The sequence below is a fragment of the Phaeoacremonium minimum genome (genome assembly GCF_000392275.1).
Source record: "Phaeoacremonium minimum UCRPA7 unplaced genomic scaffold PA7_03_scaffold_183, whole genome shotgun sequence".
In the NCBI taxonomy this organism is placed as follows: domain Eukaryota; kingdom Fungi; phylum Ascomycota; class Sordariomycetes; order Togniniales; family Togniniaceae; genus Phaeoacremonium; species Phaeoacremonium minimum.
Genome location: NW_006921090.1, coordinates 52,261 through 75,180, shown reverse-complemented (window position 1 = coordinate 75,180; position 22,920 = coordinate 52,261). Strand labels below are relative to the sequence as shown.

At 48.3% G+C, this 22,920-nt stretch overlaps 5 protein-coding genes across 5 annotated transcripts; all 5 read right to left on the bottom strand.

Annotated features, from left to right (window-relative positions):
- Nucleotides 1–1,228: 1,228 nt before the first annotated feature.
- On the bottom strand, nt 1,229–2,083 carry UCRPA7_2645 (putative c6 transcription factor protein; the record flags this gene model as incomplete). Its single annotated transcript, XM_007915223.1, has 2 exons — nt 1,229–1,986; nt 2,038–2,083. The coding sequence occupies 2 exons, from the start codon at nt 2,081–2,083 to the stop codon at nt 1,229–1,231; spliced, it is 804 nt and encodes a 267-aa protein (XP_007913414.1).
- A 1,000-nt stretch (nt 2,084–3,083) lies between these two features.
- On the bottom strand, nt 3,084–4,198 carry UCRPA7_2644 (putative cupin domain-containing protein; the record flags this gene model as incomplete). Its single annotated transcript, XM_007915228.1, has 2 exons — nt 3,084–3,848; nt 3,896–4,198. The coding sequence occupies 2 exons, from the start codon at nt 4,196–4,198 to the stop codon at nt 3,084–3,086; spliced, it is 1,068 nt and encodes a 355-aa protein (XP_007913419.1).
- A 1,195-nt stretch (nt 4,199–5,393) lies between these two features.
- Nucleotides 5,394–6,991, bottom strand: UCRPA7_2643 (putative fad binding domain protein; the record flags this gene model as incomplete). Its single annotated transcript, XM_007915231.1, has 5 exons — nt 5,394–5,597; nt 5,694–5,883; nt 5,954–6,002; nt 6,073–6,790; nt 6,857–6,991. 5 exons carry the CDS (start codon nt 6,989–6,991, stop codon nt 5,394–5,396), a joined length of 1,296 nt encoding a protein of 431 aa, XP_007913422.1.
- A 2,389-nt stretch (nt 6,992–9,380) lies between these two features.
- On the bottom strand, nt 9,381–10,004 carry UCRPA7_2642 (putative d-lactate dehydrogenase protein; the record flags this gene model as incomplete). Its single annotated transcript, XM_007915230.1, has 1 exon — nt 9,381–10,004. One exon carries the CDS (start codon nt 10,002–10,004, stop codon nt 9,381–9,383), a length of 624 nt encoding a protein of 207 aa, XP_007913421.1.
- A 5,854-nt stretch (nt 10,005–15,858) lies between these two features.
- On the bottom strand, nt 15,859–16,238 carry UCRPA7_2641 (putative catechol -dioxygenase protein; the record flags this gene model as incomplete). Its single annotated transcript, XM_007915217.1, has 2 exons — nt 15,859–16,129; nt 16,195–16,238. 2 exons carry the CDS (start codon nt 16,236–16,238, stop codon nt 15,859–15,861), a joined length of 315 nt encoding a protein of 104 aa, XP_007913408.1.
- Between the last annotated feature and the right edge of the window lie 6,682 nt (nt 16,239–22,920).

Sequence of the window (22,920 nt, the reverse complement as noted above, 5' to 3'; positions counted from 1 at the left end):
TGGGCTGATGAGCTTCTGTTGGTAGCCTACCGTGCCTCCTGGTTGTGATAATTCCATATGCCCACAGGCAGAGGCTACCGTGGTAGAGCGCGACGCAGTGGAAGTCATTCATCGTCTCAGGTGGCAGGGCTCTGACCAGCTTCAAGATCTGCCCGGCCCGCCAGACGGCTTGGCGAGCCTCGCCGTTATCTATCCATCGCTGCAAGATGGAATAGGACGCCTGGGCTTCCTCGAAGCCTTCCTTCCCGGCGAGGAGCTCCATTTGGTCGATGGAACAGTGAAAGTGCAGTAGAAGCAGCTCGAACAGTAACATGATCGAGAAAGACGTCTCCGCGTTGCTTTCACACAGCCTGAAAGTCTGATGTAAGCTCTCAAATACTTTGAGCAGCCAGAGGTATTGGCTGTCGTCCGGCAAGACACTCTCCCGAGGTTTGAGCGGCATGCCCTCAACTGTCCCTAGGGATGCGATCTTAAGGCGGCGGTAGCTTTGAACCATCGAAGCAATCCCATGCAACACCGTTATATATGCAATGTTTGCATCATACAAGCTGGGCAGATGGCGGAGACATGTTAGGTCTGCAAGACAGTCAATCATGGAAACGTGATGATCGCTATCAGAGACCTGGGACGTGAAGAAGGCCTCCTTCCAGCCTGTTGCGGTCCTTGCGAACCATAGATGGCGCGACTGAGGAAAGGACAGAAAAACCTCGGCGGTTGAGAGCGGCGACGGGGCTGACGTTAGGAATGAGTCTTGACTGCAATGGATAATCATATGGTATACGAGCCTATTGGCGTCAGAGAAGGGTTTCAGTTGATCACAAGCACTGGTGTAGCTGACTTATCGCACCTTTTCATAGACTCCTGCTCTAACCAATTCCGCCACTTCTTTTCCAGTGTAAGCCCACACTCATCCGGCAATGGCAACATTGGAACGTATGCAGAACGGCGAAAACGGCCACCTGCCCGTAGCATCTGTTGCAGCATACATATATGTCAGCACGTCGCGTAGCCCAAGTCATCAAGACTGGAGAGGGACTGGGCGCAACCCACGTTTGCTAAATTTCCCATGCTACCTCCCGCGATCTCCATTTTACGCTTGTTGCCGCTCCAGAGACCAATCTGAACCTCCAGCGCGTACGCCTGTAGGTACTGCAGCTCTCTGGTAAGAATGGGTTCTCTTTGCGCCTAATCGAAGAATGTCAACAATACAGAGAAGCAGGAGTTCAAGCTAGGGAGCCGCTACCATATTTCTAAGTTGTATCTGAAGAATCTCGTGGACGGCCAGTCCAAATTTCTGCACGGCCCGGCTCGGTGACCGGACTGCCCCAGCTGCGACGATGGCGGCCAGCAACTCGACCTTGACGTCGTTGACCGAGAAGGTCGGGACATGGATCCATGTATCCTCTTGGCTCATATGCCAGGCTAGAAAAGACCTCACCAAACGGCCTAGACCGTCGCAGGACGGAAATGCTGCCGCAACCCGAGGCACTTCCAGCGGCTGACAGGCGCTGGCCATCATGGCCAATAGCCGGTCACGAGCCGCAAGTGGGAAGCCATCTGGCAGCAGTCCGGAGTCCCAGCGGTCAGATTGGTCTGTCGTGATGTCTGTTCCGTGTGTTGCAGAGAGATTCTTCTCCTCCTCGGCCTGGAGATCGCCGGCTGCAGCCGGAACCCAGCGGCCCGTAGCCTTCCTAAATGCGTCTATGACTACGAGGGACTTCTCCTCGTCGACGACAGGGCTGATTGAAAGTGGACTGGGGAGAGCAGCCGGGCTGATCTCGACGTTCTTATCGAATCCGAAGAGGTCTGGAGGTGGCGAGAGGAAATTGGTTCGTTCAAAGTCATTGTCGCCCCCGAAGTTGAAATCATTCTGCACAAGGTTCAGGTCCCAGTCGGCGTAGGACATAGCTCTAAATGTTTCGTCCGAGAACCCCGTGAGGCCGTCTGATGGTGGCGGTGGCGGTGAGAATTGAGGCGTCAGGTCTGCTGTTTAAAGATATTATCAGCTCTGTTCCAAGCACCGGAACAACTTCTTACGAGCTTCAGTAGCCATGACACTGATGCTTGGTGTTCCGGCGCGCATGTTGTCAGAGCGTGTTTGCGTTTGCTGAGGCATCTCCTCGGGTAAGATCACATCGCGAGCTGGGTTCGTCAGCCTCTCCGAGGCGAGTTGCCTAATGCAGGGCACATTCTTCTTTCGACAGCGTCTGCAGTGTCTGTCATTATCACACTTAGTTTTTGATGCTGCGCAGGACTGGCAGGCCTGCATGGCCCGCGGCCCAGCACGCGGGCGGGCTCGTTGATGTCTCGCTTCGGCCGACATGATGTTATCCTAGTCTGGCTTGCTACCCGGCTACCGACATCAAGACATCCTAGAACGTAAGATCAGCGACAGTGCATCCCTTTGGGTCTTCCCCACGCCATCCGTCTTACAGTTGGGGAATCCTAGCTAGTGGGAATGAAGGGAATGAAATCCGTTATTGACGGAGTGGATGTAGACCTTGTTTTGGGGGGGAGATAACGCGGGGCTCTCGCTACTCGCCAGCTTACTGTCTTATGTCCGAAAAGCGTGGGGCCCGGAGATGTACACGTACACGTACTGTGTTTGGAGGGAGTGGGAAGGCCTCCCAATCAGCATTGACGCTTTCCTGTGTAGCGTCCGCTTGATTTCCTACCCCACACTTTGACCCCGCGTTTTGTAATAGTAGCCCCGCCCTTCTCCAAATGGCAAATCCGAATGATGCTATGGTAGTGTAACACGGCACTTCCCTTGGGGTTCTCTCATGTGCTCTTCGCAGTGTACACATTAGGCACGATATTGCATGCAAAGATCGGCAGGCATACCAGTATTGTTTAGGCGTGCCTTTTTGTATGCTTTAGACAATTTACAACATCTCCCAAGCAAATTCCTTGTTCTTTGAAATTATGACATTGAAACAAGTCTGAAGCACAGGAATAATTACGTCTCATCGTAGTCCAAGCTACGGTAAAGGCAGGCAACCAACCAACTGCAGTCTCTCCAATCCGACGGTCGTAGGTCTTAAGGGCTTCTACACACAGATATAACGCCAAAGCTATTCCCATTAATTCACCTCAGAAACTCGGTCGCCCACCTGCAGGCCAAGCTTGCCAGCAGCCTCCTGAAAACGAGCCTCCCCCCACGACGCAGGCTTCTCCGGCAGGACAAATCCGGAAAATGTCTCGCCGGCAGTTTGAATGAGCTCCTCGATACCCTGCCCGTTGGTGAACGAGATTGCTCGTACATACCGACTTCCAAAAGCCACTGTGAAAGCCTGGCCGGCAGCAATTACAAGTGTCTGGCCCTCGTGCAGAACGTCCCATGCACCCTGCCCCTTCACTTTCACCTTCAATAATCCTTCGGTGACCACAAAACAGTGATCGACAGTCGGAAAGGTCAGCCACCGACTCAGAGGCGAGGGCTCGTTGAATGTGCTTGATCCCTCGATACTTGAAATAGCAAATTTCCCGCTACACTGGGATGCATTAATAAACGGCCGTGATATCACCCCACCCAGCAACCATCTCGGACCCGTGTTGGCGTGGAGGAAGTACGGTTCCAACGGCCCTGGCAGCTTGTTCTCAGAGTCTAACCACTCGCCTAGCTCCGGTGGTTTATAGTCTGGAACAAATTTCACGTCGAATTGATCTTTAGCGGCTATAACCTTGGGAATCAGTATGGTGCGGAGGTCACGCTCGTCAAATTCAGGTAAGATGATGCCCTTATAAGACTCGCCCACATATCTGAAGAAGTCGATCCAGTCACCGGGAGCAATAAGGCCTAGAGTCTCAGTATGGGGTCCTAATAATTCTGGGTTGTGGATGACTTTCTACTCGACATCAGGAACCTCTGCATTGGAGAGCTGGTGGCACTTACGGGAGGTACGTAAGCGAAGTCACCTGGTCCCATGATTCGGCACTTGTCCCCGTTCCAGAGTTTCAAGTATCCCTTCATCACATAGAATACATCGTGAGCCTCATCATGCCAATGGAAACCAGGCGCATCAGAGAGCACTGCACCGCTCTGGAAGACTGCTATTCTGCCATTTGTCTGTTTGGATGAGGCTAGGATGCGGAACGTGCCTTTGCTACCAGGAATTGAGACCCGCTCACCCTCGAGCTGGTCGATGATATAATTTGTCCGCGTAGCGGGCGGTGTGGTGAGAACGGGGATGCTCATTGTTACTTTAGGCCTTAAAAGGGATGGAATCTTCGAAATTCTTAGAACACTATTCAAAGCTCTAAACTAACTTATTTTGAATCAGGGAAGCAAAGGGCCAGATCAACGGAGTATGATGTTTCTATTCTACTAAACAACCCCCTGGTAGCTGAGGTTTAACAATGCTCTGGAGTTGTGAATACTTGTGTGACAGTGCAGGGCGCCAGAATGCGGGGAACAATATCATGCCGAGGGATTCGGGAATTCCGACTGCAGTTCTCTGGGCCATAGCGCCATGGCTTTCCCGTCGCAGGAAACATTTGCAGCTCGGCATTGCCACTGAAGGGCTGCCAGGAAAGTAATGCCACGCGCCAAAGCTGTCGCGTGTGCCTCGGATGATTTGCCAAGGTAATCATGGCATCGTGACTGGCTAATGCATTCGCCTTGCACATCTTCAACCACTTATTCTTCCCTGCTTTAGTCCGACAATAAATAAAAAAACAAAGCTTCAGGACGTTTAGGTCATGGCGGGCCCTCAGCCACTTCGAGTGGTCTATTAAAACCATTGTGAAAGCAAGAAATAGACGCCGAACTATTCATAACGAAATCTCGACTGTTAAGGACTGGAAAGAATGCAGGATAGCCGGTGAGTATGTTGGGAATGACAATGAAGATAGACGATCGTGGGCCATGAGCCAATATCTACTGTTCCATAATTATCGACATTCATGGAGGCACCTTCATGTTAGGATCATCCATAAGTGATCCGATACTGAACGTTACCGCGTCGTTCCCGCCAAATTTAGTAGTATGGTGAGGAAAATAACATTATCCGGTTGAACTAAGCAAACGCTTGCACCGAATCTTGCTCTGGACGGATGTGAGCATGGAATAAGGTTTGTACAGGGCGCAGGCCACACGTTTGCGGCCTGGATAAAGGTAGGATTGTAGATATAGAATATATATCGAGAGAGTTTTGACGTTCTAGAGATGTTGATTAGGTGAAATGGACATACTCTAAGCGAATTCTTATTTGGTTATCCTATCGGTAAGAAATCACTATTTCTATCGTTGAGATTTGGCCGTCAGGAACTCGGCTGAGACTATTTGAGCTCGGAAGCCTCATGGTACGAAGAGGCCACGAACGTTCACATAAGGAGGCAGCGTGTTGAAGAAACACACTGAAAGAAATACCAGCTTATCGCTCTCGTCTTGTCTAGATGTTGTTGTCGCCTCTATGTTCCGCCTTCAACGATTTCTCCACCTCATCGTAAGCGTCGTAGCCATATAGCCAGGGCTGAACAACAGGGCATGTCCATCTGCTAGGAAAGGGGCCCTCCAGCTCTTTACCCAGCTGCGAGAGGAATATATTGTCTCGTACTTCCTGTGCTGGCCCGTCTGGCAGATGGAAATCGTTACGCTAGAAGCATTACGAGTTAGCACTACGAAATAGCAGCAGACGCCGTATTGTATGTTTGCATTTCCTTCCAATTATTTTGGGCAAACCACAACGTACCTGTTTGAACGCTTCTTTGACAATAGCATCCCCTCTAGCCTTCCGTAGCCTCTCGTACATCTTTAAAGCTTTAGGTAGCTGGCATTTGGACCTGATGTGGCCGAGGAGGAGACCCAGAACAGCTCCATCTTCAATAGCCGAGTTTGCCCCCTGAGCGAGATATGGCAGCATGGGATGGCATGCATCGCCCCTGAACCGAGTGAACGTGATTAGTAGATGATATAAATGTGCAAGAAAGTAGGTACTTATATGGAACGTACACAAAGACGAGGTTCGCCTTCTCATTAACCCAGGAGGGGAGCTCGTCAACTGGAGAAGTCGATATCGTCAGTACTAAGCGATTGTATCATTTGGGAAGAGCTGCCATAAGGGGACATACTGTGCATCAGTCTCCATTTGTCAACATGATCGACCATATCCAGAAATCGGCTAAGAGTTGGATCCCAGCCCTTGAACAATGCCTTCATTTCCTCTACAGATCCAGGCTGTTTGCTTACGCCCTCGGGAAGATCATCCGGAACAAGGAGCACGATGTTATACTGCTTTCCAGCTCGCAGGGAATATCCAACGGCATGAGAGCCAGGTCCAATCCAGAAATGCACGGTAGGGTTGCTGACCCAGTCTCTTAACTTAGGCTCACTTATCTGATCCAGGTCAATCACAAGACGGTACGCCAAGTCGCCAGTGGGTCGTGGTGGATCACTTCTCCCGAAGGCGCAGGCACGGCATTGGGACCACAGGCCGTCCGCAGCGATGATAAGGTCGGCTTTTGTCTTCAGGCCCGACTCGGTTATGACTTCTGGGACACTAAAATCGATATTGCTGACCTTTTCACCAAGTTTGAATTGTACGCCTAACTCCCTGGCACGATCGTATAGGGACAGTTGAAGATCGACACGGTGCACGTCGATAAAAGGCGACTTGTACTTGTAGAGAATCTTCTTGTTGAATTCGGGCTCATGCGCAAGAATCTTGCCCGAGTACCGATGCACAGTCAAAGAGGTTGGTTCGGCAACGGATCTCCAAAGACGTTCTGACACATCCCATCTCTTCAGTATTCTTGAGGAGTTTGGGGTGACCTGCAGCCCAGCGCCGACCTTCAAGCAGGTGTCAGTATCTGTCTTCTTACTCTCATAGCAAATGTCAATCAAATAGCGACTGACCTCCCGGAGCTCCTGGGCGGATTCGATGACCGTTACGTAGTGTCCGGACAAGGCGGCCGCGATGGACGCTGCAAGACCGCTTAATCCTGCGCCGACAACAATGATGTCGAGCTGGACCCCAGCTCGAGGATGCATTTTGCCAGTTACCGGGGGAGATGGCAGGTGTGCGACAATGGGATCTTGCACAACATATGGCAACCTGGCTCCCGGGGCTTGTGGAACCGTTCCCGAACTGAGCCGCTCCGCCGCAAAGTCCCCCTTGCACCCGTTCCTCATCTCCGCAGTCACTGCAAAGCAGTGCAAAGGCGCTGCCCAGAAATGCGGGATTTGGCCAAGGGCTTGGGAGGTTAATCCCAAACTAATCAACTCCTGATTAGCAGTGCAGTAGATCTGGCCGATGAACATGAACTTGTTTTAGACTAGTCAAATTTCAAAGTAGCTATATAGGGCTACAGTATACAGATATCTATACTAAGACAGTTCAGGAAATCAAATCTAGATATCACCAGAGAGTGACTCCGCCATTGACAGGGAGCACCGCACCGTTTAACCAGCCCGCTCCCTCATCACAGAGAATTGCAACCACCGCAGCAATCTCCTCCGGCTTGGCATGACGGGCTGCAACAGGTGTCCGCTCTTGTCGAGCTTGCAAGTGCTTCAAGAATTCGCCCTGTACAGCGAGCACTCCTTCCGTCCCGACGGGACCTGGTGCAATAGCATTTACAGTACACCCATATCTACGTGGGAGATCCCGAGCCCAGCAACGTGTGAAACTCTCGATCATGCCTTTGCTTCCCACGTAGATGCTCATGTGGGGATCGGGGTCCCGGGAAGTGGAGCTTCCGATATTGATGATGCGGGACCCCGCGGAAGACAAGATCGGGAGAACCGCTCGGGTGAGGAGAAGTGTGCCTCGTCCATTGAGATTGACTGTCCTGTCCCAGGCCTGTAGAAGCTCAGCATCGGAAGCTTCCGTCACGTCGCAGAGAGAACTGTAGCCTGCGTTGTTGACTAGGATGTCGACTGTGCCGAAGCTATCTGAGGCGATGGCTGCGAGTCTCTTCGGGCCGTCAACCGTACTCAAGTCAGCTTCAACAATGATTGATTGAGAGCTAGTCCCCAAGCTTTCCTTGACAGCACGTGCTGCAGTCTCTTCAGATGGGAAGGGATAGTTGATTATGATGCTTGCGCCGCGTGATGACAGCTCTCTTGCAATGGCGGCACCAATGCCGGACGATGAGCCGCTCACTAAAGCCACTTTACCAGAGAGGTTCTGGTGCTGGCCGGACATTGTCTTCGGGTCTGCCATTGCGTGAGGATGGGTAACTAGAGACGACTTTGCAAGTGTGAAACATCAAAAATATTGATGAGTTGAAACCAGAGATGTCGCAATTATCCATGAGAAGGGTCTCGCACAACATGTTAATAACAACTAAGGTGTTAGCTCCTCACATCCGGATTAGGATTCCGATATTAGCGGTCCCGATCCAATGGTTGTTTCAAGCTCGGCTCTACAACGTTGACCCAGCTCTCGGCTGCCACTGTTAATATCGGCCACTTGTTGCTGATCTCAGCTTATAGATATGCAATTGATACCACCATCATCTAGGACATCAACCACTTTCAAAGCGTGATATACTTAAAGCCGTAATTGAAGAATGTTTCGCTTGTCTATCCACTGGCTGGTCGATCTGCGATAGCCTGAGACTGAAAACATGTAGAGTGGCTACCTTATCGAATTAGTGCCTTGGGACATGACCGTTTGACGCCTGGTCTTGATACACTGTTGAAATATTACCGCAAGAGCTAAGTGTAGTGCTTGTACTTGATAAGCCATTCCATGTGCTACCGTCAACACATATCTGCCATGTTTTGGTGTTTGAGCATTATCTATTTAGGAATAGTTTGTAGTTTGGACCGAATACTCGAATCTCGAACCTCTTCCTAGGTGAAAATTTCTGTTCTAACGAGAACCACCCCTCTCCTTCTCTTTCATAATGTACCGTAGAATTATATATGGTCTAGGATATGACAGGTGGGCCTTGGAAAATCCATCTAACTCCGTCGTCCGTCTGCGTCTGCTTGTCACGGGCGAGGAGGCTGGGGATGCTTCTGATGTACTGACTTCGGGCGGCACATTTGAGACTAAGTCAATATTCGGCAACTAAAGATGATGGAAGCGTCGTCGGATCAGAAGTACAACGCGGATTTACCTGCTTTCTCAACGCAGTCAAGACGTAAAAAATTGCAATATAGAACTCGAATCGAGGAGTAAACCATCGAGTTTGGAGCGACATTACGTTTCATACAGGTTGATTTCAGGGGTTTCGTCCACCGATGGCAACTTATTAAAGATCTGCTTGACATTCGTCCACAGGCATACGAAATTCAACCACAACCAACAGGAAAGAACATATAGAGAGCGCTTTCATTTGAATGATTTACAATTCAGGTGTACTATCGTTTTGTTTTAAAAGGCATTGCCGTCCAATAAAGGGTGAGATGATATTTTCTCGACAGCCTTCTATGCCACATTTACTCCTGGCATGTCCTGCGTATCTGTGGGGGAGATGTATGAAAAAGGTACAGCCAGGTTAAAAACGTCCTTCGGGTCATACTTCTGCTTGAGACACATGACAAACGGAAAGTTTGCTCCGTAAATTTGCTTCAGCGTGGTCCGGCCTGGCGGAGTGTGGTTGATATATGTGGTCGGAAGAATATTCTTGGAATCTGTTTGCAAGAGTGCGCGTAAAAAGTCCGTCTCCCAGCTCCGCGACTCTTCCAGGCCCTCCTCCGAACGCGGTGTAGCGAGAAGCTCCAACATATAGTGAGATTCCGTCGCCGCAAACACAGAATTTTGAAGACTTGTTTCTGAGGGCTTAGGAGCCACGTGAATCGCGAAACCGTTGCCAATATGCCTAGGCATGCTCTCAACGTATTTCGCCATGACGGCTACACTTTCATCGGTCAGCGAGCGAAGGTTGATGGTGTTGACGGACCCGCGACCGTCCTGCGGGATGGCCCAGTTGAATTCACTCATGCCATCGAGGACTGTCGTCTTTCGCACAGTGTTGTGAACACTTTTGCCTAGCTTTGAGACCTTCTCAAGCCACCTCAAGCCAATACTTTCGTTGTCGTCACTCCACATAAAGTGTGAAAGCAGCTGCAAGCCGTCCGGGGTACACAAGAACAAAGGGGCGACACTGATCTGGCCTGGCCATTCTTCAGTACGCAGTTCTTGGAGGCCTCGGCAGTAATTCGTGACGGTAGTTTTAATGTCCTCGGAATCGTATATCATAAACCCACTAAGGATCTATTCGTTGTTAGCATTTTTGGGCGTGGATAGGGTTGCGGGCGAATGATAACAAACCTCTGTGAGAGGGCGAACTGTAATTGTGATTTCGACGACAATGCCGAATGAACCACCAGCACCTCGAATGCCTTTCAATAGCTCTGGATCGGCATCCAAAATCTCTCCTTTCCAATTGACCACCTTAGCGGCAACTATCTGTTCGAATCCGTACCCGAAGTTGCCCGAAAACGGCCCATACCCGCCATATGCTGCCCATCCAAAGAAGCCAATGAAATGAACCATGCCAGAAGCCGTTACGACTCCTGCCTTGGACAAAGCTTCTACCAAGGTACCTGCGAGAATGCCTCCCCCGATTTTAGCGGACCTCTTACTATCGTCTACATGACAGTACTTAATTTCGCGCATGTCAATCGTGAGAGCGCCCTCAACCTGTGACTTGCCAAACAGATTGTTGCCACCAGAGCGAACAACAAAAGGGACGCCACTGGAGACACAGAATGATACAATCAACGAGACATCTTCAGCGTTCTGTGGTCGAGCAATGGCGATCGGTACAGCCGGGTTGTCCACAATAAATGTTGCACGTAGTGCCTTATAGTCAGGTGAGAAAGGTACAACGTACGGAATCTTTGGGTACTGCTGGAAGAAGGCTTCGACAATACGTTGTCGAGATTGATCTGAATCCGCCATTATACCTTCCCTTGTATTACTTCTACGCAATACGGGCTCGGAAGTTGCTGTAGCAGATAAATTATCCTTTGCCGGACGTAGCTGTATAAAGACAGATTAAATCATCATTTTCAGACTAAGTCTAATAATGGGGGATTGGCTTTCCGAAGGACACATATAGTACTTTCGGGAAGCCGACTTCCGAGGTTCTGACCGTTTCGCCAACGTCTCCACACGATCGCGTGTGCCATTCCTCACTTTCGCGCGGCCACGTGAAGAAACCCATTTCCGCGAAGCTACCTGGCTGACCCCGAGCAGCTTTATTGGACTCCTGAGAAGAGGCTGCTGAAAAGTGGTTAGGTTATTCCCTTGTCCCCAGCTGCTTCCACATGATTGGGATCATGATCTTTCGCCAACTTGGATAGGTACGCGAGTCTTTGGACTCACATATGATCATGAATACTCACTTTACACGTGACGTACGTGCTTAGAGTAAGGCAGCAAGCAGTGAAAGACTCCTTAAGATTTGTTCATAGTTGAGAACCTTTCGCCATACCGAGTAGTACAGCGATAGATCCTCAAAGGAAAGTTTTTTAGCCTTTCATATGAAATCGACCGTGAAGCTTCTGTCAGTTTACTGTATATAACTATGAAATTCTCTTGTACGGTTTCAGTTTTCTCTTATTCTCATCACAGGCCATCACTCTCATCGACTATCCCCATTTCACATCCCAGCTGCTATCTTCTTATTCTTTCTCAAGTTTGTACCCCAGGCCTTGCCACCATTAAAGAAGTATTCTTCTATCTGTTCCAAGCTCAGTCTACCTGTTTCCGGGATATATAGGAGAGTTAGGGCGAAAATAGCAGTAGTTATACCAAAGTAGAAATATCCAACATTTGTCCCCATATTACCATATTCCTCGTTAATCATATATGGTGTCCAGAAAGCGGCCCCAAAGGAAAAAATCTCATAAATGGCAATGGCATATCCCTGACCAATGGTTCGTAGACGAAGCGAGTGCATCTCAGCGGAGGACACGAACGAGATGGGACCACATGTGGCACCAAAGGTAAATGCCCAGATGCACAGAAAAGCAACCAGAACATTCTTGGTTTCCGAGTGTGACTGGCCTAGGATAGATGCAACTACTGCCAAGATGAGCATAGAGGTGCCCATGACAGCATAACCACCAAGGAGTGAGAGACGGCGCCCAACATACTCGCAAAGGAAGGGCCCAGGGAGGGTGCCGACGAGGACTGCGAGACAGGTAGTCAGCTAAGCTCTTAGTGTTGATAACGCGCTGAAAAACCTACCACACGAACTGATAGCCACATTTAGAGCGTATGGATTTGTGATACCTATTTGAGACAAGAACAGTGCCGTATACGGGATCACGAATTGAATGCCAGTGAGTGCGTTCCCGAGCAACGCAACCACAGCAATGTGTGTTCTCCTAAAGTCCACGGCACGGAAGATCTCCTTAAACGAGACCTCAGACCTCATCATTCGCTCGGTTTCAATATGTCGAACAACATCATTTATTTGCCAACTGATTTCAGGAGACTGGGGATCGAGTTGGTAGAATTTGGCAAAAGACAATCGCGCTTCATCTGTTCGCCCTTTACTCAAGAGCCATCGGGGGGATTCGTGAAATAGGAAACTGCCGGCAGTAAGAATGGTCGCCACAGGGACTTGGCAGATGATGGGAGTTTGCCATGCCCAATTGGTGCTTAATTTCGACGAGCCGACACAGACCTTGAATAGAAGAGATCAGCACATGTTAACTAATATAAAAGTCTTGCAGAGAAACGACTCACTGCTGCTGCAACGACATTGCCAGATGCCAGACCAACATTATATAAGCTCATCAATAAGCCTCGTTTCTGGGGGGCTATAGACTCAGAGCCCCAGATAGGAGCGGCTGTATATAGCATTCCAATGCCGATGCCTCCGATACACTTGCAAACCATATAAGCGAGGAAGTTACCCACGCTACCAGTCATACCAGCAGCACCAGCGGCGATCAGGACACACCCGATCTGGACGGATCCACGACGCCCAATGTAGTCTCCAACAAGACCCGAGGTGAAGCCACCTACAGCCATGAATAGCAATGTGAGCTGTACCAAGGACTGCTGCAACGCAGTTAGCGAGCAAATATGGATGGTTTCGCCGCTTGCGCCTGTAGTAGCTGTGCAGCTGCCAAAGGACTTTTTATAGGGCTCCATGAGCAGGACAATGCCTCCAAAGGCAGCATCAAAGTTAGCGAGCCAGCCAAAGAAGCCTATCCAGAATGCAAAGATTATCATGTGACATGTTGTTCTCTGCTGATGTATCATCTCAGATGTGGTGTCGGTCGTCTTCTTGGTTGTCTCAAGGTGCTGCGATGCTGGTTTAGATGCAAATGCTTCCATCGTAAGAAGCTTGAATATTGCATGCAATAATTGAGGTTCGACACCTAAGCCGGGGAGGAAAACAGTAATGTCTGGAAGAGGTAAAGGTATTTTGTGCAGGAGTTGTTAAGCTAATATTGAGTACAGCAAACAATAGTCAAGCTAGCCTGATGATTTTGCACTTCGACTAGAGTGAATATAGCATGTACGATGTGGTATAAATAATTCGGCCAAGAAGGTTTTGACGGCAGTCGGGGGCTGATCCTTTCACAGCTACTAGAGAACACCCCATGGGACCCCGCATTTCCACATAAGCCTTCCCGCACAACTTCAAAGTGTGTTCTTGCGAGCTGTGAGGCTGCCGGGAACCCGAAGTCATCTTCGGCATGCCGAATTACAGGGATCCACTCGGATTTTCGTGGCTATCATCATTTCCTGTGGTTCACTGGGCAATATATTGTTGCTCGGGATATCCTCATTATCAAGAGTCGCACTCCATGTTGGTTGAAATACTAATAGCTTCATGTCTTTGCTCCTCTTGTCTCCTTCTACGCCTCTTATCATCGAGAAGTTCACATAAATTGTCGTTATGTCTCCGAAGCTCACTGCCATTCAGTTCCTTGATTATAGCAAAGACTATCCTGCTCAGCATGCATTATACAGAGACGATATTTAGCTTATGCTTCCGGATCTAACAATAAGCTTATTAAAAGGCAAGCATGCGATAATTGAACACATCACAAGATCCACGAAGATGCCGAGGAGGCTGTCGTTCCCATAATCGTACTGAGTGACCGCAACAAGGTCTTCATGCAGATGGAAACGTACTTCAAGTTCAGGAAGGAGGTGAATCAAACAGTATTAAATTATCATGTTCAACTCGGAGATGTGTTAAAGCTCACCTGCTGCGCAATCTATGACTTGGATAAGGAGGGGAAAATGAAGCTTATCACAGGTCACTTGTTCAGCCACGAGCTACTTGCAGATGTTGATATGAAGGAAAGAATTCGAGATAGTGAGAGCCGGGCTGATCAAGACCTACGGTCATTCAACCACTGACTTACAATAGTCGATTCCATATCTTTCATGGAAAAGGGTATGATAAACGGTTCAGCCCTTGATAGCAGATGGAGAGAGAACAGGCGAAAAACAAGATAGGTGGTAGAAATTCCACAATCAACATTTAATAAACTCGAAAATATGTCTTGTGTGATTGGCCCATGCCCAATGAGGTAGTGTACTTGTCTGTCCTCGAAGTGAGACCACGGCGGCGCTTAGGTGGAAGTCATGAATCGAAAAACGAACAGAGTATTGATAGTGTGGTTTATGTTCTCTCCTTTCCATTTGAATCCAATACCTTCGAGGCGCTCATTTCAGTTCCTTGTATAGCGAATTACCTCTTCACGGAATACGTCATATAGACATCTTCGATTCCATTGCATTATCGTATCCTGTAGCTCATCAAAGATATAGAACGCAATGACAATGACAATATCCGAAGTTTTCGAATGCGCCCTGCTTTTGCCGGACCCACTTCCCGATGTCCAGCTCCAACAAATGATCCTACTTCCACCTAAGCAACATCGTCCGACCTAAATGGAGTGGCGAACATGCTTTGCTTCAAAGATCACGGATATGTACACGTAGCAGTTCTTATATTCGCGTTGTTTAACAGCTCTTTCAACAATTTGTCTAGTCTACAACGTCGATCTCAAACATCCACTCTGAATCTCACCATGACAGCGAATAATAGCAAGACAGAGCACCCTGATCAGTACCCCCCTATAGGAATGCAAATTCCAGAAGACCTCAAGGCAAATCCCCGATTCCAGAGGATCATCGTACTGTAGGCTATCAACTCAACCATTTCATGCTGCGTTTCAGGGATCCTCAAGAAACGCTGGCGTTGTACACTGATCTCATGGGTATGCGAACAAGTTTCACGACAAACACCGGACCAATTACTGTTTATTACCTTGGGTACCCTCAGACCCCTGCACATCGAGCTGATCCATCAGCCTTCTCTCGAGATATCCTCCGTCAACCCATCATGTCCCAAAATCTTGGATTGTTAGAACTATGCCATTATCACGGGTCAGAACACCAGCCTGCTTCATACATATACACTGGCAACAACCCGCCCAATCTAGGCTTTAATCATCTTGGCTTCACTGTGCCAGATGTTCGGGCTACTGTTGAGCGATTGAAGCGAGCTGGGGTGAAAGTTGCCAAGGACGTCGACGAAGGCCCAAATGACAGCATTCCAATCACTCACTGAGAAAAGGAATCTAAAGACATCGCGACAGCTGACATTGATTTAGGCTTCGTAGAATCCTACAACAAATTGCTTTCGTTGAGGATCCAGTTAGTCTAATTTCTTACCCCTTGCTTGTCTGAAGGATTTTGTCCAAGAGCGTGATAGCTTCTGACTGCATTAGAATGGTTATCTCGTCGAGTTAGTGCCTCAAGCTTTCAGCTTCTGATCAATTGGGCAATTTCAATGGGTGGTCTAGAAGGTGATGCAAGTTTTACTTGCGCAAAGAACTGGCAGTTTAATTAGGCCATTATGATCAAAAGATATATAGTCTCAAATTGCTTCACATGAGAGAGGTAGCCATTCCGGTTGTCACTCCTTTCCTAGAACGCCCCCGAACACTTTGACCTTGCCACCCTGACTCGCAGCTGCTTTGTATGCCTCCTGCTCACGTAATTTGTCGCACTCTTCATCGGCAACTAAAACGAAGTTATAGCGAAGTAACTTAGTCGCTGGGTGAACGTGGAACCTTTCGGCGAGTCCTTCGACATCCGACACCACTCCTAGGTCTACAACGAGGGACTCCTTCACTCCAAATACAGCATCTGAAGTCTCGTAAGGGTCCCCTCGTAAATATAGAGCGCTGAAACAATAATCAGCTAGTTTCGAACCACAGGTTTGATTCTCATTTGCCGTGTCAGGACTTACGTGATAAGTTGATCAAACCCAGCCTTCTTGAACATGAAATGCATATGGGCTGGCCTATATTGATGACGCTTTAGAATGCCTAGTAGCTTTCCTACGGGTCCGTCATCTGGAATTGGATATGGAATTGGAACTATCGCTTGAAAGGCGAATTCACCATTGTTATCGCTTTCTAGTATAGCTCGTCCATCAGGTTGTGATCGATCTGAGTATTGAACATCATAGAATCCTTTAGAGTCGGTCTCCCAGACATCGACAGCTACACCTGGAATGGGTCTTCCTTGAGTATCTCTCGTCGTGCATATCACGAGCAGCGGCTCTCCATCGGGATCGCAAGATATTTGTTGGCCAGACGCTACCGGTTTTGCATCATGCGTGTGGAAAGGACCAAGTACACTTCCTTCTGTTGAGTTGGACGGCTTTGGATGATCGATTGCGTCGACGAGGAGCGAAAGTCCAAGTATATCAGATAGCAGGACAAGTTCCTGACGCTTGTCGCTGCTTATCTTTCCTGCTGCTACGAGGAACTGTATTGCAAGCTCCCATTCCGTAGTACGAAGGCGGGTTTCACGAGCAAAGTCGTGTAGATGTGTCACTAGTCGTTCCAAAAGATATTTTAATCGGTTATCGTCACAATGAGAATTGATAATGTGAACATTTTCGGTAATATTGTCAATGGTCAGGTTTTTCAACACTGGAGACTTGGCAGAATGGTCCCCCATAGTGAAAAGAAAAGAATAGCTACTAAGTATGTGCAATTGATTCAATTGACGATTGTTTTGTTCGTTCGCGGGCCGCGAATCGATACGGCGAAGATTATTCCTTTGGTTGTTGATAACCGGAGGGCCAGCTTTCAAACATAGCATAGATACAAAGCTAATTATTTCTGTCAAGGATCATCCGAGTTTGATCGGCATAAGCCACCTTCCAGCTTGACTGACCAGGACAGTTGGTGCGCGGAACTGGGATGCTGCACTCGGGTACCACGGAATTTCCGAGTCGGCTGCTCGATCTTTCACATATGTTCCCCGTCGATTGTGTACTTCGCTTGCCTTCAAATGTGCACAGATCCAAAACTAAGGCATCTCTCTATACATAATAACGGTGCGCCCATATTATGTAAGGTTATGCCTTGTTAATAGACTCAAAAAATCAGATCACTCAACACCTATTGCAGGACAATGCATATTTTGGGCCTTTGCAATGGATCTATTCACGGCAACTCTGAGATTCTCCTTAAAGCAGCCTTGAAAGGGGCAATCGCTTTTGATCCTTCCATCACCACATCATGGATTCATGTTCCATCTGTAGCGCTTCCGAGAAACCACAAGCCACTTAGGGTTAACGCATCAATAATACCGAATCGCGACGACGAAGCCGCTGTCGGATTCAAGAATCAGGACCCTGATGACCGTGAAGTAGTGTTCAACGCCATTATGGAAGCAGACGCTCTCATCATTGCGAGCCCGGTCTATAGCCATCAGCCTGCTGGAACCCTTAAAGCACTTACAGACGCCATTCTCGGACCATACGCAGACGTTTCTGAAGCCTATCGCACGCTGCTCAAGCAAAAGTCCGGCGAGCCGGGCTTCGAGGATATTCAGCTTGATCCAAGAGAGACAAAACCCCGAGTCGCTGGGTTCATTGCGGTTGCCGGATCCTCTTCACCATTTCCCGAGCAATGGACAATGGCTTTGCCTTCAATGCATATTGTAACATATCCGATCCATGCTCGAGTTGTTGATCAGGTGGTCTTTCCCGGATTTGCGACAGCGGGAGCTGTCTTGTTGGATATAGATGATACTGTGGAGCGTGCGAAATGTTTGGGTGTCCGCGTGGCAAGTCAGATTGGAAGGCAATATGACGAAGTCAAATACTTGGGGCCAGAGGAGGAAGGCAGCTGTCCTTATTGTCATCTATGTAAGGTTGAATTTCGCGAAGACAATCATGTCGTATGCATTGTTTGTGGTGCAAATGGTACTCTTACCTCTGGACCGGATGGGAAGATACGACCGACCTGGGAGAAAGATTCAGATGTAAGTTGCCTGACTTTGAAGGGAAAGTGGAAACATCTTGACGATATAGCGGCTAGCTTGGGTTCACAAAGGAGCAAAATGCCCTCCGTTCAGGAGGCGCACGACTGCTGGAACAATATTCAAATACCCCTCGTTGATTTACCCAGCATGCATGCAGACACAACATCAAGCCTAGATAGAGTGAAAATCTAATACAAAAAAAAAAAATAATGATTTGGGTATTACTTCAGGTCTCGCATCTCAATTGTCACTATTTGCATCATCGCTGCATGGAACATTTCTACTATCCAAGTTTCGAGCTGCGGCTACAAAGTAGATTTGTCTTCCAATCTGGACTGTGTCTTAATTCATTATTCTATATGTTTCTTTGGATCACAATTCGTAGCTAAAGATATAGGGCAAACAGACACGAGAAATTCAATCAGAAGCTTTGCAGCCTCATTTGCTTGATTTATTTCATCTCGTGCCTGATAAGAGCATCGGATCACCCAAACCTAGTTATGCGGAAATCGGGAATTCCGAAGTGGTCCCACTTCCCGATGCCGACATTGAGGACAACCTCGAGACTACGTCAAGGGGGCTGCAACGCTGCGGCTGGGGTTACCTTGCCGCGCTAGAGGGTCTACAGAAACACCACTGGGAAAGAAACTGTTCGCCATTTACAAAGGCTATCATTACATGAGGTCAAAATCCCCGAGATGCTTGGAAACGGTCCTCAGGAAGGGCTTATAAAAATTACTTAGGGAAATTGCCACTGGTCCCTTCCCGGTGATGTCGTAACACTATCCCCCTAACGCGGTATGGTATCCATCGATGTACCCGACGACTCTCAGCAAGGACACGATCAATACTCAAAACCTGAGCCATATGGCCAATGTACACAGACGCGAATCTTATCTTCCGCTGGGTCGAACACAATGATCTTTCAGCAGAGATGAGATATACGATCGATATGGGAAATACCAAGATCGGCCGTCTTCCAAGTACTTCATGCGGGGGAGATCAAGGTTCTCAGAAGTATATAGTCTATAGAGCTGTAACTAATCTAGAAATAACTCGCATGTAGGCCCCTAATGCCGTTGATACATCGTCGACTGACCGCAAGGGTATGGTACAGTGATGCCCTGCTCTAGAGTCAGTGAGCATGTGCACGAAACTAGCTGGCCACAATCAACCCGCATTCACTGAGACTTGGCTGTCGTCCCCAGAGCATGCATCAAATAACAGAAGCCCTCTGTTGCCGGAGGAAGCAACGTTCGAGAAGGGTATTTTGATCTGATGGTTTTTATGCACAGCTGCATCAAAGAATCTGTTGATCGAAGTGAAAGAAAGGATGGCCGACTGGCTAGCTCGGCAAATCTGTTGCTAGAAAGCATGGGGTGGCCACTGCCAAATGCAATCCATCTTTGAACCTTGAGAGTTTCCTCGCCATCAAGTAGAACATCTTCATTGGTCAGAGAGGTCGAGTCAAGATAATCCACGTCGACGAGGCCGCCAGTCTTTCTGTTCATGATTGTTCCATAGGTCCAAAGGCAGAGGCCTACTTGATAAACAGCTACAGAGTAGATGTCTGCCATTGAATCCAAGGGCAGAGCCCGGAACAGTTTTAATAACTGGCCAGCATGCCAGAGGGCCTGTCGTGCGTCGCGTGTATCGACCCACTGTTGTAGAATGGAGTATTGGATCTGCGCCTCCTCAAGTCCTTCCTTTCCTGCAAGTAACTCCATCTGGTCCACTGAGGCATACAGATGAAACAAAAGAAGTTCAAAAATCAATAAGACAGTGACCGGAGGTTTTGCACTTGGTTGACGAAGTTTGAAGATCTGATCAAGTGTCTGAAAAGTTTTCAGCAGCCACTGACGTTGGCTATCATCCATCAGTACTGTCATTCGAGGGACGCTCGCCTCGCTTGATTTAGTTGTTGTATAAACGTGACACTGCCGATAATTCTGGACCATAGAAGCAATTCCGTATAGCACTGCAAGCCTTGCACTGTCCGTATCGTACAAGTCTGGAAGATCGCCGAGTTTTGACAAATCCGCAATGCATTGAACGACAGATGCATGAGGAACATTGGGCGTGAACTGGGAGCGCATTGTTTCTTCCCATGCTGACGCAGATGGGGCGAGCCATAATATGCGTGACTCTGGGAAACGCAATGAAAGTTCGGAGAATGAGAGTGGTGTACGGACAGACGTAACCAGCGATTCTTGCGCACAGTGCGCGTGGGTATGGTAAACGAGCCTGATAAAAGACTGTTGTTCCACCCAGTGCCGCCATTTCCCTTCTATCGTGCTTCCACCGTCCTGCGATGCCATATAGGCAAATCGTCGATAACAGCCTCCACCTCGAAGCATCTAATACATGTTAGTAAGATTAGCTTTATGCAGGATGAAGGCTATTCAGGAGTGGTATTACGTTGACCAAATTACCAATAGAGCCTCCAGCCATCTCCATTTTACGTTTATCGCCGCTCCATAGGCCTATCTGTATCTGGAGTGCATAAGCTTTCAGGAATTCCAAGTCGCGTGTCAATATACTCGATACCCTAGACTAAATGAGGAAAGAAATTAGTCTATAATTTTGTAGGTCGCGGGATTTCCCACCGTTTTCCAGAGCTGGACTGAGAGTATTTCATGTATTGCAAGACCAAACTTTTGAACAGCACGATTTGATGATCTCACAGCACCGCCAGCAACAATAGCAGCAAGGAGCTCTATGCTGACATGACTGGCAGAAAAAGTCGGAAGGTGTATCCAGGTATGTTCCTGGCGAATATGCCAGGCAAGGAACGACTTGACCAGATATCCGAGATCTTCACAGCTAGGGAACGCGCCAGCCATGCGAGTGAGATCTTCGGAATTACAGGCACCTACAAGCATTACCAGCAGCCTGTCGCGTGCAGCAGGAGGGAAACCCTCGCGTAGGATCGCGCAGTCCCATTTGTCGAGGTTTTCACTTGTGATTTTAGCTCCTTGGGTTGCCAACAGATTCTTCTCTTCGTCCGCCTGGAAATTGTGTGCGATGGGGATCCAACGACCAGTGGCCATATTGAATGCATCTTTGACTAATATAGACTTCTCTTCTGAGACAATCGGGCTTATTGAGATTGGAATATGAATGGAATGGTTGATGGTCTCGTCTAGCGGAAAGATTTCTGGAAATGCGAAAAGGAAATCGACTTGTGAGTTCTCATGTTGTGGTTCGAAGCTGAAATGATCTTGAAGAAGGTTGAGGTCCCAGTCCGCATAGGACATCGCTTTTGGAATGTCTTCGGTCTCCCTGAACGGATGGCTTAGGAGCCCCGAATTTTGCATATGATTGCTTCTCTCTGCTTGCCGAATAAGCCATCATGCGGCACGATCAACATGGGTAATTAACCTACCATTCATATCTTCGGTGACACTCCGATGAATGACTTCTGAACTGGAACGGCTATTGATGTTTTCTGGGCTTCTCGATTTTGACAAGTCGCTGTGTATCAACGTTGTTCCCAAATCACTGCAGACAATAGAACCGGCTTCTATGACTTGGTCTTGAGCAGAGTTTTCTCTCTGCTCGATATCGTTGGAGCGGATACAAGCAGTGTTTCTCTTTCGACATCGCTTGCACTGGCGCTCATTGTCACACTTGGTTTTGGATGCAGCACAAGACAAGCATGCTTGCATAGCTCGCGGCGCTGAACGAGGACGGTGGTCGCGCTGTCGCTTGGCCGACCGCTGGTCTTGATGAAATTCCGCCATTCACTCGGCTATGTGTGGTATAGCTGCTGTGGTGAGCCGATGGATTGAACACTGGCCCTGCTTATGCAGATAAATAAGATGTATCTATTGTCCTTCGAAGTAACATGGGCAGGTGGGCAATTGAGAACCAACCCCCGAAAAGATTAGTAAGTCTATAAATCATTGGTTTTAGGCCTCTTGGTTCATTGCTCCCCGCATTTCGCCTTCAGCCACCCCCGCATGTTGGCACAATGGCCCCTACAATCCTCGTGTCACTCGGGAGGATGCCACGGCAAATCAGCACACAAAGGACAATACTCTTCTGCCAGGTTAATAAATGTCTAAGTTTGGCAAGGGTATCATTATCTCTTTAACAAGGGATTGTTACCTCTATAGAAGTTGATAGACCTATAGCAATAAACAAAACATTTGAGATTTTGATAAGTATTACGACTCTCAAAATTTGGTATCTTTACCCTTTAAGAATTAACGTTTTGACCCTGGCGGCGGAGGAGTATAGTAGATGCATGCGCAAAAGCGCCACTTACACCATGTCGATTGCTTCAAAATTTCCAAGTGCGGGCAAATGGGGATATCGCTAGGCCTGGGGCAAATCTTAGACTTGGACAGATCTTCGAAGCACAAAATAATCTTAGATCAAATTTCAACGAATTAATATGCTCATGGAGGTTCTCGAGATGACCTACTGGCCTTACGATTCCTCTTCTACCCGAATCCCAAGCTTCGCACACTCAGCCTGAACAGAAGCTTCATTCCACGGCTCTGCCTTTTCTGGTAAGACAAAGCTAGTATATTTTGATCCAGCATCCCGTATCATCTGTTCGATCCCACAGCCATTTGTGAATGAGATAGCTCGTACATATTTGCTTCCAAATCCCAGCATGAATGGCCTCCCAGGCGCTAGCACTAGAGTTTGTCCCTCCCTAACCGTGCTCCAGTCGTCTATCTCT